The sequence below is a fragment of the Giraffa tippelskirchi genome, chromosome 6 (genome assembly GCF_054371585.1).
Source record: "Giraffa tippelskirchi isolate mGirTip1 chromosome 6, T2T-mGirTip1v1.2.pri, whole genome shotgun sequence".
Lineage (NCBI taxonomy): Eukaryota > Metazoa > Chordata > Mammalia > Artiodactyla > Giraffidae > Giraffa > Giraffa tippelskirchi.
Genome location: NC_137280.1, coordinates 75,613,659 through 75,629,289, shown reverse-complemented (window position 1 = coordinate 75,629,289; position 15,631 = coordinate 75,613,659). Strand labels below are relative to the sequence as shown.

The 15,631-nt window shown below is 65.1% G+C and overlaps 1 protein-coding gene across 10 annotated transcripts; it reads right to left on the bottom strand.

Moving 5' to 3' along the window:
* Positions 1-6,057: 6,057 nt before the first annotated feature.
* Positions 6,058-15,423, bottom strand: RHPN1 (rhophilin Rho GTPase binding protein 1). Of its 10 annotated transcripts, none has more exons than XM_081496713.1 (17): positions 15,070-15,270; positions 14,574-14,632; positions 13,320-13,390; positions 12,096-12,211; positions 10,947-11,075; positions 10,478-10,553; positions 9,857-9,934; positions 9,448-9,572; positions 9,190-9,356; positions 8,787-8,980; positions 8,290-8,446; positions 8,111-8,215; positions 7,688-7,882; positions 7,308-7,384; positions 6,957-7,103; positions 6,711-6,872; positions 6,058-6,432 (listed from the first exon to the last, which is right to left on the bottom strand). In XM_081496713.1, exons 4-17 carry the CDS (start codon positions 12,122-12,124, stop codon positions 6,262-6,264), a joined length of 1,812 nt encoding a protein of 603 aa, XP_081352839.1. In that variant the 5' UTR covers positions 12,125-12,211; positions 13,320-13,390; positions 14,574-14,632; positions 15,070-15,270; the 3' UTR covers positions 6,058-6,261. The 10 variants fall into 10 exon arrangements, with proteins under 10 accessions (XP_081352839.1, XP_081352833.1, XP_081352832.1 ...); XM_081496707.1 differs by having other exon boundaries at positions 13,348-13,390; positions 15,070-15,245; XM_081496706.1 differs by having other exon boundaries at positions 8,290-8,449; positions 13,348-13,390; positions 15,070-15,235.
* Positions 15,424-15,631: the final 208 nt, after the last annotated feature.

Genomic DNA, 15,631 nt, shown 5'->3' with positions numbered 1-15,631 from the left:
GGTCGTGCCCTCCCCCAGTGGGGGCCCAGCTTGTGGAATGAGTCCCAGTCCCCCGCTGCCCCCCATTCCAGGCCCCCAGCCCCCTTGGCTCCACACTGCCTTTGCTGCCTCGCACCCCCTCTAGGTTCTCCTCACCCCCATCCCTGGAGGGACCAACCTGAAACTAGGCAGGGGGTCGAGGCCCCTTGGGCTCCCAGAGCTCCCTGTGCTGTTTCCGCCACTGCCCTGAGATGCCTGTCTCAGCCCCCTAGTTGGTCAGCGCACCAGGCAGAGGCCCAGATTGACCTCAGAGAGGCCAGCTGAGTGGGGCCCTGGTGGCTGCCTCTGGTCCCCATCGCCATTACCCCACGATCAACTGGCCCCAGCCCGGCGTCCTCTATCCAGAGGAAGGGAAGGTGGTGAAGGGGAGCCTGGACAGGGGCTTTTAAAGCCAGAGGTCCCGGTCGTTGAGGGGATTGAGACCGAGTGGGTGGTGACACTCGTGAGGCCTTGGAGGTGATGGTGCTGCTGGCCAGGGGATGCTGACGCGATGCTGCTGACAGTGGGGGGTGACGGTGCTGGTGGCTGCGGGGATGGATGGGGGGGGAAGTGCTGTGTTGGCCGGAGGTGCCCTCGGTGCCAGTGAGACAGAGGTGGAGCTGCTGCTGGTCTGAGCGCTGGCTGCAGCCGCGGGGAAGCGGGGCAGGTGGTGGTGGCAAAGGCGAGTCCTGACGGGAGGGGAGGGGAGCGGCGGCAGGTGGCAGAGGCCCCTGAGGGCCCAGGAGCCTGGAGGGGGTCCCTGGAATGAGGAGGGCCCTCCTGCATTTCTGGGGTGACCCTGCCCTCCAGGCCCGGTGCGTTCTCCTGCGCTCCCCGTGGGCCTGGATCCAGCCTGGGGTCCGCAGAGCGTGGCAGGGGGTGGCTGTGTGTGTGAGCACGTGCTGGCCCGGCTGACATAATCAACGTCCTGAGCGGAGGGGTCATGGTGATGTGTCAGCCCCTGCAGCAGGGCTCTGCGCTTACAGGTCAGGAAGCAGGGCCAGCGACACTCTGCAGGCGGGGCCGCGTTGCCTGGGGAGGCTCTCACCTCTGCGGCTGGGAGAAGGAGGCTCATGGGGGTGGGTCGGGGAGCGTCCCCGGGGGAGCCACATGGACCCTGGCCCGGGTCTGCACTCCACCTCCCTGGATGTCCCCAGTGAGGACTTCCAACTTCACCTGGGGTGACCGCACCTGGGTGCACCGTGCCCACAGGAGCTCAGTGAGGTGGACCTGTCTGCAGGACGCCTGAACGCACAGATTCCAGCGCGGGGCAGAGCTTGCTAGGCTACCTGGCCAGGGTGGGTGTGTGGGATGGGGCTGCTGGCCGAGTCTGGGCAGCCCCCCAGGCCTCAGCCCCCAACACACAACTGCCTGGGGCTCGGCCGCTGCTCCATGCAGGCTCTGAGCGATCCCACGGTCCTGGGGCCTCACCCTGCTGGCCACAGCTAGAATGGCCTCCCCTCCGCCTGGGGCTGAGCCCACAGCCCATCTGAGAGACAGTGAGACACCCCAAAGGCACACAGCCCCTGGGGGCCAGCACAGAAGGCTCCACCCCTCCAGGACTCTGAGGCCGGGGGAGAGGAGCAGGGTCGAGGGTGTCTGCGGCTGCCTCGTCGAGTTGGTTAGTCTCTGGCTGGGAGTCTGGAAACACATGTGTTCAGGCCGTTGTGGCTGAGCGCCCCAGCCACACGCTTCAGAATCTGGGGGTGAGGCAGGCTTTCCCGAATCTGGCGGGGTGTTTCTCATGAACAACGGGGCTGAGCCCACCACTCTAAACCAGCGCCTGAGCCCTGTCAGGTCACGTCCGCTATGGAAGGAAAAACTGAGGTCCAGAAACTTGGGGACTTGAGGAAGTTCGGCTTATTGGATTTCCATGAACTTGGAGGCTTAAAGCGCTAGAAACTTGTTCTCTCCCAGATCTGGAAGCCAAAAGTCTGAGACTGAAGGGTTGGCAGAGCAGCAGAGCCGTGCTCTCTCGGAGGCCAGAGAGGACCATTCATGGTCCCTTCCAGCTTCTGGTGTCTCCAGGTGTCCTTGGCTAGTGGCTTCACCACTCCAGTCTCTGGCCCATCCTCACACAACCTTGCCCCTTCTGTTTCTTACTGCGAAATGCATGGGTGGATTTAGGGCCCATCCCAGTAATCGGGATCCCAACAGTCTTACCCCAAGACTGTTAAGTGATCACACCAGCAAAGGTCCTTTTCCTAAACTGGGGCCCGTTCATAGGTTCTGAGTGGCTGCATGTCTGGGGCCACCACTGAGCCCCCTGTAGCCGGGCAATAAGTTCAGCATCTCCAGCAAAGGCTCCGGCTTGGGGTGCTGGCAATACAGTGTGCCCCAGGCGTCCTGGGCTCGGGATGCCCCAGCGCTCCAGCCCTACCTCCCGGCCTCCATGACCAGCATACCTGTAACCCCCAGCCTCTTCCGCAGGGCCTTGGAGGCTCAGCCCCACCATGAGATCAGGGGCGGAAGTGCTACTTCCCCCCCTTCGCGCTGCCCACACCCCACTTCTGGATCCCCAGGACGCTGGACCATCCTGCCTTCCCCGCTGGTGATTGCGTTTGTGAGCTAGGGTGACACTCAGCACCTCTCAGACTGGCCCTGGATCCCCAAGTGCAGGCTCCTGTGAGCTCAGCCCAGGGGCTAGTGTCCAGCGGGGTGAAGGGTGTGAACCCCCACGTGGCCATGGTTAGTGGGGTTCTGGCTGGTGTGTGGCGTTGATCCAGGCCCTGTTTTGGAGGCTCCCGGGGTCAATCCTGCCTCTTGGGGGATCAGGGCCAGATGGAAACTGAGGGTGGAGCCCATGGGAGAGTGAACTTGGGCGGGGAGAGGGAAGCCAGGAGGGGCCCCAAGCCAGCGGCCCTGATGTCCGGTCCCCCTCCTGGCGCCCCCTGTGATCCCTGCCCCCTCCCCCTCCCTCGCTGCTGCCTGCGCCTTGGGGCTCCCATCCGCCTGCCTCTCTGCACATTAATCTGCACTGGCTCACTGCTGACCCAAGCAAAACGGAGTTTGCCTTTTCCCCTCTCGGCAGTTTTCTGTTTGTAAAGCAAAATGATCACAGCACACGCTCACCTCGACCTCCCCACCCAGGGGAAGACTGCTCTGGAAAGTGAGACGTCCCTGCTGGGCTAGGCCGAGGAGGGGGCCCAGTTGCGGGCACAGCACACACTGGGGACATCTGTGTGCTCACTGCCCAGCCCCCCTCCCAGCTCTCCATGTCCTCCGTGGGCCCTCTCTGTGCTGGGCACGGGGACAAGGCAGTGTCCTGCTGCCACTGGCGTGGAGCTGGCGTGGTGCCCATCCGTGGCCCACAGCCCATCTGGGGCACAGCAGCAACTGTGATGTGGCTGGACCAGAGAGTGGGGGGCTAACACCGGGCCCTGAGACGTGGCTGCGTCTGAGGAAGGCTGAGTGCGTCCCAGCCCAGAATCGAGGTGGCAGAGAGCACAGGCTGAGCGCAGAATGAGGCTGGTGGGAGCAGGTGGATGGGAAGAGACAGCGCCCCTGGAAGCGTCAGAGCAGAGTGGACGGTCAGGCAGGCACACGCCTCCTCCACGCACAGCCGCTCGTGTATGGACCCCACGAGCCAGCCCATCAGGGTCGAGGTCGGGCTCTCGGGGCACAGCCTGTCTCCCAGCCTGGACAGCCCCCAGCACACTCAGAGAAGCCCCTTGGCCACGGGCTTCTCTCCTGGGCCAGGCCAGGCATTGATATGACCCCAGGCTGCTCTCCGAGAGGCAGGCGCATGGCGATGCTCACCCTTGGGTGCCAGGCTAGCCTCTTGTTCTGAGTCCTGGCCCCATGGGGGTGCAGTATTGCCCTCAGGATGGGGGTCGGCCCACAGCTGACCACTGGGGGTTTTGCCAGGCCCAGAGTCGTGTCCATGACCTCATCCCCGAGGCCTCCTGGAGACAGCCCAGGAGTCCACGAGCTGCCAGTTCAGCCATCTGGGGACACCAGGGAGGTGCCAGGGAGACCAGATGGGCCGGGCCACCCCGAGGTGCTGAGGTGTGGGTGGACACGGGGGGCTGGAAGGGCATGGGCGGAGCCCCCACCTTCCTTGGGGGCATCATCTGGTTTGTGCCTCTCGCTCAATGCCTACTTTCCTATCTGGAAATAGACTTCCTTGCTTCATGGAGAGCTCGAAGCCCAGCCACCCCTGACCCAGGGGAGCAAAGGCCCTGGCTTGCCTGAGGACCTGAAGCCAGGCCACCTGGCAAGGCTGGGAGGCTGTGGGCCTTGGGACTGGCCCTCCCAGCAGCCTGGGGGCAGAAGCAGGTGGCAGCTCCCTCCCAGCCCCAGCCCCTCCTGGGTCCAGGTCGGCTGCTGGAAGCAGGGACGCTGCTGAGTTCTGGACAGGACCTGCCAGTCCTGTCGTCCCTGATTAGCGTGTAATGGCTTCCTTGATGCACAGTTTTATTAATCAAATTAATACAAGCTGAGGTGACCTTGGCTGGTTCTGCTGAGAGGGGCATTCTCCCAGGAGGGGCAGGTGGTCGAGGAGGGACGCACCTGGATGTCCTGTCCCCCGGCTCGGGCAGTTGGGGGGAGCCCTTCCCTCCCACTCCGAACACTGCGCACCCTCATCACACCCACTCACCCACCCTCACACACTCACCCCCGCCAATGCCCCCCACTCACTCCCCAGCCCCAGTAATGCTGATGGTGGGAGAGAGTAGGGGCCAGGTCCCTAAGGGCTGCTCCAGCTTGGGGACCCCACGGAGGAGGCAGACCTGACGTGTGGAGAGGGGGCTGGACTTTGGTCTGCAGGGGGGCTTCCTTCTCCCCAGAGTCTGCTGCCCACCCCTCCCTAACCCTGCATGGCCCAGAGACCCCCGTCTCCTGCAGCCTCGTGAGCGGGCCGTGGCTGCCCCCTGGTGGCCACGGGACCCCCCAACCCTAACCGGGCAAGGACTGCAGACGGCAGCCTCTCTCACCTCCCACCCCTTCCTTTGGGGCCAGCCCCTGAGCCACACCACCGCAGGGCCTGGGGCAGAGTGGCCGCCGTGGTCTCTGGGGCCGTCCCCAGTATGCGTGGCTGGAAGGGGGTCCCTGAAGGGTCACGGTCCGATAATCCCAGTTTGGTGCCAAAGGGGCTGGGGAGAATTTCAAGGGGGCTAGGGTGGGCTGGGGGTATCCCTCTGTGCTGGGCCTGGGAACAAGGCGGCTGAGACGGCCCCATAGACACCCCGCGGGCTGGAGCAGTGGCCTCGGATGCCCAGGCTCGACTGCAGGGCAGGGTCAGGGGGAGCGGAGCCTGAAGGGACGGGGTGGGGCCAGATGGGATGGGGGTGGAGACAAGGCAGGGCGGGGGTGGAGCTTGGCCAGAGGGGACATGGGGGCCTGGCCTGGCCTGCAACAAGGCAGGCAGCTCCGTAAAGGACTGGACTGCAGGTGCCAGGCTTGGGTCTGAGGCCCTCGATGCACAAGGGGTCAGGAGAGGGGACAGGAGGTACGGAAGCAGGGAGGGAGTCCCGCTCTTTGCACAGAGGGACAGCAGAAGGCATGCAGTAGTTGGACACCACTTGGATGGGAGGCCGTGTGGACATCTGGGCTGCTTGTGGTGGGAGGGCCAGGGCAGGAGGGGAGCTGGTCCTTCTCGAGCCTGTGGGGCGCCAGGTAGACCAGTGGGAGGGGTGCCGGCAGGGGTCACTGCGGGCCAGACAGAAGCTGGGCTTGGGGCTGTGGTCCTGAGGGAGGGTGTGGACAGGGGGTGGCATGCTGGAAGGAAGGGGACAGGAGAGCTCAGCCAGGGGCCTCAGGAGCCCAGCACAGGGGCAGCAGGCATCTGAACTGCAGGGCCCGCTGCCACACATCCCCCTAGCCTGCCCCCTTCTCCCGTGACAGCTCCTTCTGGTCCGAGAGGAGCCTGTGGACACCTCCACCCGGGGAGCTGCCCTCAAGTGGGCAGTCGGGGCACAGGAAGACAGGGCAGCTCAGAGACAGGCTCCTGGCACATGGGACTCAGTGCCCAGAGTGACTGTGACACTTCTTGTGCAGGTGCTGCACCTGGCCCCCAACACTGGGCTCAGACACGTCTCATCAGACATTGTCTTTAATGGGCAGCTCTGGGTACTGGGTGGGGCAGCAGACTGGCTTGAAGCTCCTGGGTCCTGGATCAGGAAGGCCTGCATGGGGTCCTCGCTCCCAGCCAGCTGGAACCTGTGCTGGGGCCCATGTGTGGGGGGAGCCGGCCCCTCACCACCACCCTGGGCAACCCAGAAGGTAAGGGCGGCGAGCAGCTCAGGGCTGTGGGGCAGGGGACAGCCTCCTTCCAGTCTTGCCCCTGTTGGCCTTGCAGTTCCAGCCGAGGAGGGGCCTGGGCCTTGGGCTGGCTCGTGAGGGCACTGGTGTCTCCTGGCCACACTCCTTCTGGCTCCTCAGGAGCCCCTCAAGGGCTGGCCGGCGGTCTCCCTGTGTTCAGGAATGGACGTGGGTCAGCTCCCCTGGCCTGGCCTGCTTGTGGCCAGCTGGTGAGTGCCAGGGGACGAAGTGGTGGGGGGTGCATGTGAGGATGCTCATGGAGCGGGGACCCCATGAGTTTGCCCGGAGCAGCTGAGGGGTGGGCTGGGCCTCGTGGAGGACCGTCCCAGTACCCTTGTAGCATCTGTGGGTATTTGGGGCCTGGCAAAAGGCCAGGGCCGGGGCGGGACAAGGAGTTAGGGATCCCCTCCCGGGGCCCTGGGGCTCACCGAGACGGGCAGCTCGGCAGCGGGCAGCAGCGTGACCACCTGCAGGCTCACGCCCTTGTCGCCCACGCCCTTCAGCTGGGCCACCACCTCTGCGTGCTTCCACCACCTGCACGGTTGCCCGTTCACGGACACGATGTAGTCACCCTCCTTCAGGCCAGCCTCCTGCAGTAGATGGGGAGAGTTCCGTGGCACCCCTCCGCCTCTGGGTGGTCCCACCTTCCCCACCTCTCAGTGAGAGGGCCTTACCGCAGCCCGGCCCCCTGGAACGATGGCAGCAATGAGAACGGGTGAGTCTCCCCGCAGCGTGAAGCCGAAGCCTCTCTCTCCTCGAGACAGGTGGATGGGCCCCACCAGCCGCCAGTAGTTCTTGGCTGAGAACACGGACAGGGGCCCCTGGGGGGGGTCAGAGGTTAGAGGCTGGGCTCGGCTGCTGCACTTGGAGGAGCGCCCGGCCTGGACACCCTTGCCCCCATCTCTCCACTCGGTGACAGAGACCGGTGGGGTCTGCAGGGGGCTGGGCAGGGTGCGGCCCCCCTCGAGGACCTGCCTGAGCACCAGGAGAGCGCTGAGGAGAGGGAGGCCTGGGAGGGTGCTCACCAGCCGGTGGAAGATATCAGCCACCTTCACCCGGGAGAAGCTGGGTGTCCTGCCCTCTGGCCTCTGCTGCGTCTTAGCTGAAAGGATGAAGGTGAAAGGAGGCAGGACTGAGTCCAAGGCTCAGGGTCCCAGAGTGGTGGCCCGAGCTGCAGCCTTGCACTCTGGCCCCTCAGGGCATCACCAGCAGGAGGAGCCCTGGTGGTTCTGGCGCCTGACGTCCCTGGGGGGACGGGACAGGCACGGAGGACCAGGGGGCTGCCAACGCGGCCCGGCTCCTCCTCCAAGGGCCCTCCATGTGGCACACGGAGCTTGATCGCAGGGGCCTTTGCCCGCCGCCCGCGCTGGGCCAAGACACACCCACCCCCGGGCCCACTGCTCACGCTGGACATCAGGGGCCTCGGTGGCCTCGTGGAAGTCATCCTCCAGGTCGAGCTCCGAGTACTTGGCCAGAGAGCGCCGCAGTGCCCGGGCCAGAACGGCCTGCAGCAGGTCCTCCTGGCGCAGGGCCTGGCACACGGTGTGCAGCTGCAGCGCTGCCTCCTGCCCCAGGAGGGCCCGCCTCAGGTGGGCCTTGCCTGCGGGGACCGAGCTGTCTTATGCTGCCTGGGCCCCTCCAGGCCCCCAACCCACATGCTGCCAGAGGAGGGCAGGTCAGGGCTTCCGGGTTCATCCTTGGTCCGCCCGGGAAGAGCTGCTTCCCACAGGTGCCTGCCCTGCCCAGGAGGCCGCCCGCACTGCTGGGGCCCCATGGGGAGTGATGGCTGCAGTGGGGTGCTCACGCCAGCAGGGGCCCAGGGGCTCACCTAGCTTGCTGCGCTCCTCGCGCTCCAGGGGCAGTGCCGGGCCCTGGGCCTCATCCGAGGCCAGGAATACCTGCTCGAGGACGGGGAGCTCCGACTCGGCCACCGCTGGAGGTCAGAGAGGGCGGTGAGCATGGGCCTCTGGCAGCACGGCACGTGGGCACACGGGGCGGGGCACTCACGGGCGCCGTCACACAGGCCCAGGGCTGCGTGGTAGTGGGCCAGGGCACGGAAGTGCTTGGCCTTCACGTGTACCAGGGTGGTCCAGGGGAAGGGCACGTAGTCCCAGACGGGCGGCTGGGCCATGGTCCGATGCACCAGCCGGTACTCGGCTGCCACCTGCTGGCGCACAGGGGGACAGAGGGGGCTGCCACGAGCCCGGCGGCCTGGGCCCCTGACTCTGCCCACCCTGGGGCCCCGCCTCCACCAAACTCCCAGCGGCCCTGCCCCACACCGAGCCAAGCTCAGGGGTCGGGTCCCCCAGTCACTGCCCTGATTGGAATCGCCCCAGACGTGGGGACCCAGGGCCCCAGGACCCTGAACAGCCCCCCGGAGCCGACAAGGATAGCTGGCTTCGAGAAACGCAGCAGCCGCCCCTCCCAGCCCCGCCCCTCAGCTCATTGGGCACTCGAGAGCCACAGCCTGGCCGGTCCCCGGGCCAGGGGCTCCCCGCCCTCACCTGGGCCGCCTCCTGGGCCAGGCGCAGCTGGGCCAGGCAGTCCTGGGCGGCCCCAGGGGCCTGCAGCAAGAGGCCCTCGAAGACACACTCCTGGGCCTGGGCGCTCATGAGCTGCTCCAGCATGGAGAGCGAGGCGGGGCTCATGTCCGGGCTGGGCGCGTGGGAGAAGTTCTCCCTCAGGAGGCTGAAGGCTCCTGCGGGGGAGAGGGGGCTCAGGGGGCTCAGCAGGGCTGCCCAGCCCTCACCCCCAAGCCCCTCGGCCTCCCACCGAGGGCCTGTGTGTGCTGAGCCCCTCCGGCTAGGGGGCCACCACGCCTGTCCCCTCTACCCTGACTCTGGCCCGCGAGCCTGGAAGTAAGGACCGCACAGGCATAGCTGTGGGGCCAGGGTCTGGCGGCCTCACCAGCAGCCCTCTGAAAGGCCTCCACGGCGCGGCTGATGCCCTCAGGGCAGGAGCGGTCCTGGCGAGCCCCGATCTGGGTGTGCAGGGCGCCGATGTTGAACAGCACACTGCCCTTCTCGAAGGCCAGGGCCCGCTGCTGGGCTGGGAGCCCGGTCAGTGAGTCGTACCTGCAGGGTTGGGTCAGGCTGGGAAGAGTTCCCACAAGAAGCTGGGGGTCTCAGGAGCAGCCCTGGGGCTCCTGCCCACCCCAGCCCCTACCAGTGGAAGAGCAGCCCGAGGCTCTGGGCAGGGGTGACAAAGCGTGCCTCCAGGAAGCAGAGCTGGTTGTAGTAGGCCGTGAGCAGCTCCAGGCCAGCCTTGCTCTGGCTGGGGGTCCGCATGGCCTGCCAGATGGAAGTCAGCTGGGTCCTACCGCCCCTGCCCAACCCAGGGCACACATGGCAGCCCCCAGGATGTCACAGCTCCAGGGGGCGCCCCAGGGTCTGGGGTGAACATGGTCACACCTGCCCTCCCCGGGGTTGCAGGGGACCACGTGTGCTACTCCAGGGGACTGCAGGGCACTGGGGTGGGAGGCTGGGCAGGGTCCCTGGGGTGGGCATGGGCACAGAGCAGCCATTCCCAAAGGCCAGCAATCTTCTCACCTGGGGGCTTGGGGGCCAACACCCACCTGCCGCAGGTCCTCCAGCTCCCTGATCTCAGCCTCGTAGGAAGCTCCATCCTCCCCAAAGTGCCTGCAGATCAGCTCCTGAGGCGGGGGGTGGGGGTGCAGGCGCGGGACTTCCCTGGAGCCTCCCAGCCCGACATGGGTGAAGCCTCATAGTGAGGGGACGCCTACCACAGATGCAGGGCCCAGGGACTCGGGGATGTCTCTATTGGAACCCCTTACCCTTATTAACTCTCATGAGCACATGCCACCTGCCAGCAGACACCCGAGGCCAAGAGCTGAGGCACCTTCCCGCTGGCCTGGCCGCAGGGGCTTGGGAGCCCCCACAAGATCCCCGTGAGCCTGTGGGTTTTCTCAACACAGGCTCTGACTAGAGGGGGCAGCCCCCAGCCAGCAGAACCCTCAGAGCAGGAGTTGCAGAGCTGCAGCCGTCCTGGGACCTCCAGTTTTGTTGACATCCGTCCCAGGGTGCATTCTTCTGCAAAGCCCACCCGATAAAACTCCCCTCCGGCCTATGGAGGCCAGGTGGCTCCAGGTCAGACCCTTCTTCCCTCTGAATCCTCACCTCAGTGAGACCGCTGACCAGGAAGCCCCTGAGAGCCCAGAGCCCAGGCCGGCACTCACCTTCAGGGGTGGGGCCCAGTCCAGAGGCTTGGTCTCCTTCAGCCCCAGGGGGATCATAGGGGCAGTGACACCCTCACTAGAATCAGAAGCACCAAGTCCAGACTCTAGGGCTGGACTCCACTGTCCTCAGTGGCCCTGGAGTCACCCACTATTGCTCCTGCTACACGGGACGCACCTCCCTCCAATTCTAGTACACCATGCCACGTCCCTTAGGTCCTGCCTGGATGCCAGCCCTGCGCACACAGGCGTGGTGGTGTTCTCCCTTACGCTCATACGTACACGCACCTCTGGGGCCAGTCTGTGTCCCCACACACACTCGAATGTACATGTGCCTCTGGGGCCAGTCCGTGTCCTTGCACATGCTTGCACGTACACACACCTCCAGGGCCAGTCTGTGTCCCCACACACACTTCCATGCACACACGCCTTTGGGGCCAGTACCCATCCTTGCACACACTCACACACGCACCTCTCGGGCTGGCTGGTGTCCCCGCTGCTGTCGAGCCCCGCCAGCTCCTCCTTCAGCAGCTGCAGGCTGGAGTTGACGTCACTCAGTTCCAGGGCCACAGACTCCCTGACGCGGGCGTTGCTGGTGGCTCTAGAGGAGGTCAGGCTGAGGTGAAGCCCTAGTGCTGCCAGGGGACCCACACCCCAGGGCTTCATCGCAGCCCAAACTCTGGAGCCCATTCCACAGTGACGTGACAAGGGGCCCAGCCACCCTGGGGGGCAGCAGTGGTGTCCAGGCCCACTGGATGACCCCCTCCTCTCTGAGGCTCCCTGTGGGTCACGCAGTTTCCTGTCTGTACATGTATGTCATGACTCTGGCCCAAGTACATGTGCTCGGACCCAGAACTTCCAGGGCGTAAGTCCTCCCACCATCTCTCACTCCCCCAGGACATGGCTCACGCCCATCCTCTGGAGACTGGAAGTAACTTCCCTGGAGAGATGGGGTTGGACTCCCTCTGTGCCTGCCAGAGGGACTGGCAGGTGCCCAGGAAGGCACGGGAGGACAGGGAGGCAGGGCTGCTAAGGAAAGGGAGGGCCTGGCGGAGCCCCAGCCTGCAGCTGGCTTTGCACTCACTGGTGGTGGCTCGGGCAGGCAGGGCCCCCTCCCCCGGTCTCGGACCAGCAGCTGGAGAACAGGTGGGCGTGAAGGTCTGAGCACACAGGCTCTAAGGTGGAAATGAATTCCTGTCTGAAGGACTCATTCTCAGGTCCTCAACCTCGGGACGCCTGTCACTTGCCGCAGCTCAGCCTAAAAAGTGCAGCTGCTCTGCTCATCCTGGTGGGGACATCCTCTCCAGCCTAGCATGGAACCCAGCTGGTGCTGAGCTGACCCTGCCAGTGAGGGCCACCAAAGTGGGGGCCTGAGTCATCTGTGAGCATCCCAGCTGGGCAGTATGGCTGCCCCAGACCCTAGTGCAAAGTCCAGCCCTGCCTCTCGGGAGCCTGAACAGGAGGCCTGGTCATGTTCTCACACGTGGGCCAAAAGACCAGGCACCCGCCGGGTCACTGCCCTGCCCCAGGGTGAGCCTGCCTCACGTGGGCCTCCGGGAACACGGCCTTGCTTTCCTGGGGGTCCAGCCGGGGGCAGGTGTCCAGGGCAGCCAGCGCCCACCTGTACAGGTTCTCGGCACCCGTCCGCATCTTCAGCTCCTTGTCGATCTGCTGGTGGATCTGGGCCCTGCGGCTCTGCAGGCGGCCATGCAGCAAATCTGCCGGGAGGTCACACCCCTGCGGAGAGGCCACAGGTCACGGGGGCCAGGCCAGCAAGGACGTGGCAGGTGGGGACAGGGCTGGACTGCCCTGGGAAGAGGCTGGGCCCGGCGGGTGCCGCCCTGGGGCTCAGCAGCCCAGCTGAAGCCCTGCCGGGAGATGGCCAATTGCTCCCCGCATCCTCCTGCACTTCTGAATTCCTTCTGTCACCCCCGTGACCCGTTGCCCCCACACAAACGCCAGAGCGTGCACCTTTAGGTGGAGGGGATGCCCAGCCAGCTCCTGCCAGGGCACTGATGGACAGCAGCCTGCCTGCAGCATGCTGGGTTTCCTCTGGGCCACGCTCACTGTGGCCGGGCTCCGTCCCAGTTGGCTGCTTACTTGTGGCAAATGCCCAAACCACAGGCCCCAAGGGTCACTCCACTCACAGGCAGCGGGCCAGGCCTTCTGACAGCCCCATCTGAGGTGCCTCAGTGAGGGTTCTGCCCTGTACACGGGCAATCCCGCCAGTCTGCCCACATCCCGGGCCCCAGGCAGGGAGCCCTGCGACAGGTTCAGAGGGTGAGAGGTTTCCTCTGTGAGGGGAGGGGCTTTCAGGGCCCCAGGGGGACTGGTGCAGCTACAGCCATTTAGGGACCTTCTGGCCTGGTCAGTCACCAGCCTGAGAGTTGGGAAGAACTTCTCGGAATGTACTTCCTTGGACCATGTCCTCAGGCTCAGGTGGTCTCTTGGCCCCAGAATGGAACAGGGAAGAGGACACAGTGCCTCCCAGGACCCCACGCTGAAGGCACAGACATGCAGGGCTAATGCAGTCTCCCTGCAGTGGCTGCTGTCTTGCACAAATCTGAGGAAGTATGTCTCCACTGTCACACACAGAGCAGTCCCCACCTTCTGGGGGCTCTAGCTTATCCCAGCCCCAGGCAGGAGGCACCCTAAAGGAGGCCTTACTCTCTTGCACAGACAAGGCTCATGGCACATGGCCACCTTGGATTATGGCCCAATGTCTCCTCCACATTCCAGTATTCTCAGGAGAGATCAATCAGGGAAGACTTCCTGCAGGAGGAAGCATTCTTCTGGGACTTCCAAGTGGTCCTGAGGTAACTGGGGAGAGGGGACTTGTCCTTACTGAACAATGGGAGAGAGAGAGCAACCACCTTGGATGACTGCCTGCTGGGGGACTCTGGGCAGGTCCTCAATCTGTAGATGGAAAGGGGGCTGGTGTCAAGGTGGCAGCAGGCAGGAAGAAGACAAAACAAGGCTCTCCTCTCTCTGCTCTGCTGGTTGAGTGTCTGTCTTCCCACTGGCTTTCACCTCTTCCCCATGGTACCTCCCACACCCACTTGGTGCAAAGGGAATGAGCAGAGGACATGGGCAGTCTCCCTTCCAGGAGGCCTGAGAATCTGGAGAGGGGGGCAGGCCACAGCCGAGGCTCTACTCCTCTCCCTCTGAAGGTCCAACTGCACAGCCCCAGCCTAAGGTTCTGAGTGAGCAGCATGGCTGTCTGCCTGGCTAGGGGCACTCCATGTACTGGGGAGAGGCTGCCAGCCCTGTGGGGGTGCCCTGTCAACACAGATCATCGGGTGTCTGATGTTAAGTGCTCCTGGAGAGATATGCTTGAAGGCAGGAGACCATCGTCTCCTCTGAGGCCTGCAGTCAGCACCCCTCATGGCCTTGTGACCCCCAACGCTCCCTCCAGGACACAGGCTGGCTGCGTGACTTGATGGGAAGTGCAACTGCGGCCCAACTTGCAGTGGCTGGGTGGGAGAGAGCCACGGTCACCCCCAGGGTTCTGCCAGCTCACGCTTGCGTGGGAGAACCCCCACCTGATGGAGAAGACCAGCGAGCCTCTCCCACGCCCTCCCTGCTGCAGCCTTGGCAGCACTGGTCTAATGGGTCCCCCAGAAGCCCAGGAGGAAATGGCAGGAGCAGTGGTCAGAACTGGCCAAGTGTGCAGGTGACTAGGCCAGCGCAGATCTGGTAACAGACTGCAAGATGGTTGGCGAGGCCAGGCCTCACACCCTCCCTGGTGCAGGTGCAGCCATGCTTGGTGGTACTGGACTGAAAACTCTTGTGTATGTGGATGCCCAAGGCCTGGCATAAACACTGGGCAGCCTCTCAGTGACTCCCAGGGAATGACCGGGCTCCCAGGCTGCAAGGTGAGGCGGCCAGAGCATGCCTCCTCCCCAGACACAGACTCAAATGTCTCCATCCTCCTCCCTCTACAGCTTCCTCAGTCCTCCTGGAAATGGTCCACAGTCCACAGCCCCCTGCGGGGTCAGGGACTTCAGGAGGGGGCAGAGGTAAGGGGAAGTGAGGAGGGACAAACCACCCTGCTGGGAAATCCTCCAGCCATTTCCTGTATCCGGGAGGCATCAGTCACCTGTTGCTAAAAGTTCCATCAAACACAGAGCTGGGTGGCCAGGGCAAAGCTGAACAGCCCTAGGAGAGAGAGGGAACAGCTAGGAAAGGAGGAATGACAGATGCCAGAAACAAACACGAGGGCCACGGGCTGTCGCTGACCAGAGCCCAGCACCTGCCAGAGAAGGGGGTCCTGCAGTGTTGGAGAAAACCACGAGCTGGACTTGCGCTCGGACCTGTTTCGGTCGACGCAGGAGGGGTCCCCAAACGCACTAGACAGGAGCCCAGCGGCCGGGCTCTGGCTCCGCACGGGGCTCCAGTTCCCCAGCATTAAGCCCGCCTTGCCTCTGACGGGCGTGCGATACGCGAGGTTTAGCCCCGGAGTCCAGCGGCGCCCTCGGACGGGAGAAACCAGCGCCGATCCCGTAGCCCAGCGCCCGCCGGCGGCAGCGGGCAACAGGAGAGGCCGGGTCTAGGAGCCCACCTCCCGGCGCCCCCCGCCCGCCGGGCACTCCTACCTTGCGGACGGTGCCGGCCGCTTGCAGCCGGGCGCTCTCCTTGCCAGCTCCCGGGCAGTCCGATCTGTCCTCTGGGACCATCGCCGCCTGCTGCTCGGGCCGAGCCCGCCTGGAAGCCGTCGCCGGCGGTGCGCGGGACCCCGTACTGCCCTCTCCTGGGGGTGGCAGCCCCGCCGGCGGGGGGGCGGGGCGCAGGCGGCCGAGCGTGCGAAACTTCCCGCTGCCCAATCGGCGGTTGCGGCGACTCCGACGGACAGAAGCACCGGCCAACCAGAGCTTGAGCGAGGTGGTTCCCCGAAGCCAGGCCCTGCCCACTCGCGCCCGCGGAGCCCCCGGGGAATGCGGTCGCCCCTGGCAACCGCCGGCCGGCGGAAAAGGGAAAAACCAGGCGCAGCGCAGGGCCCAGCGGCAGGGACCTCCGCAGGGCTAGTCCGAAAACAGCCGCGATGGCTTGTTAACGGTTTTCCTGGCACGAGCGCCCGTGCAACGCTTAAGGTCCACTTTCCCATCTCCGCTCGGGGACCCATGCCCCGGCCTGGTGGCCCCAGTGCGGTGCCGTCCA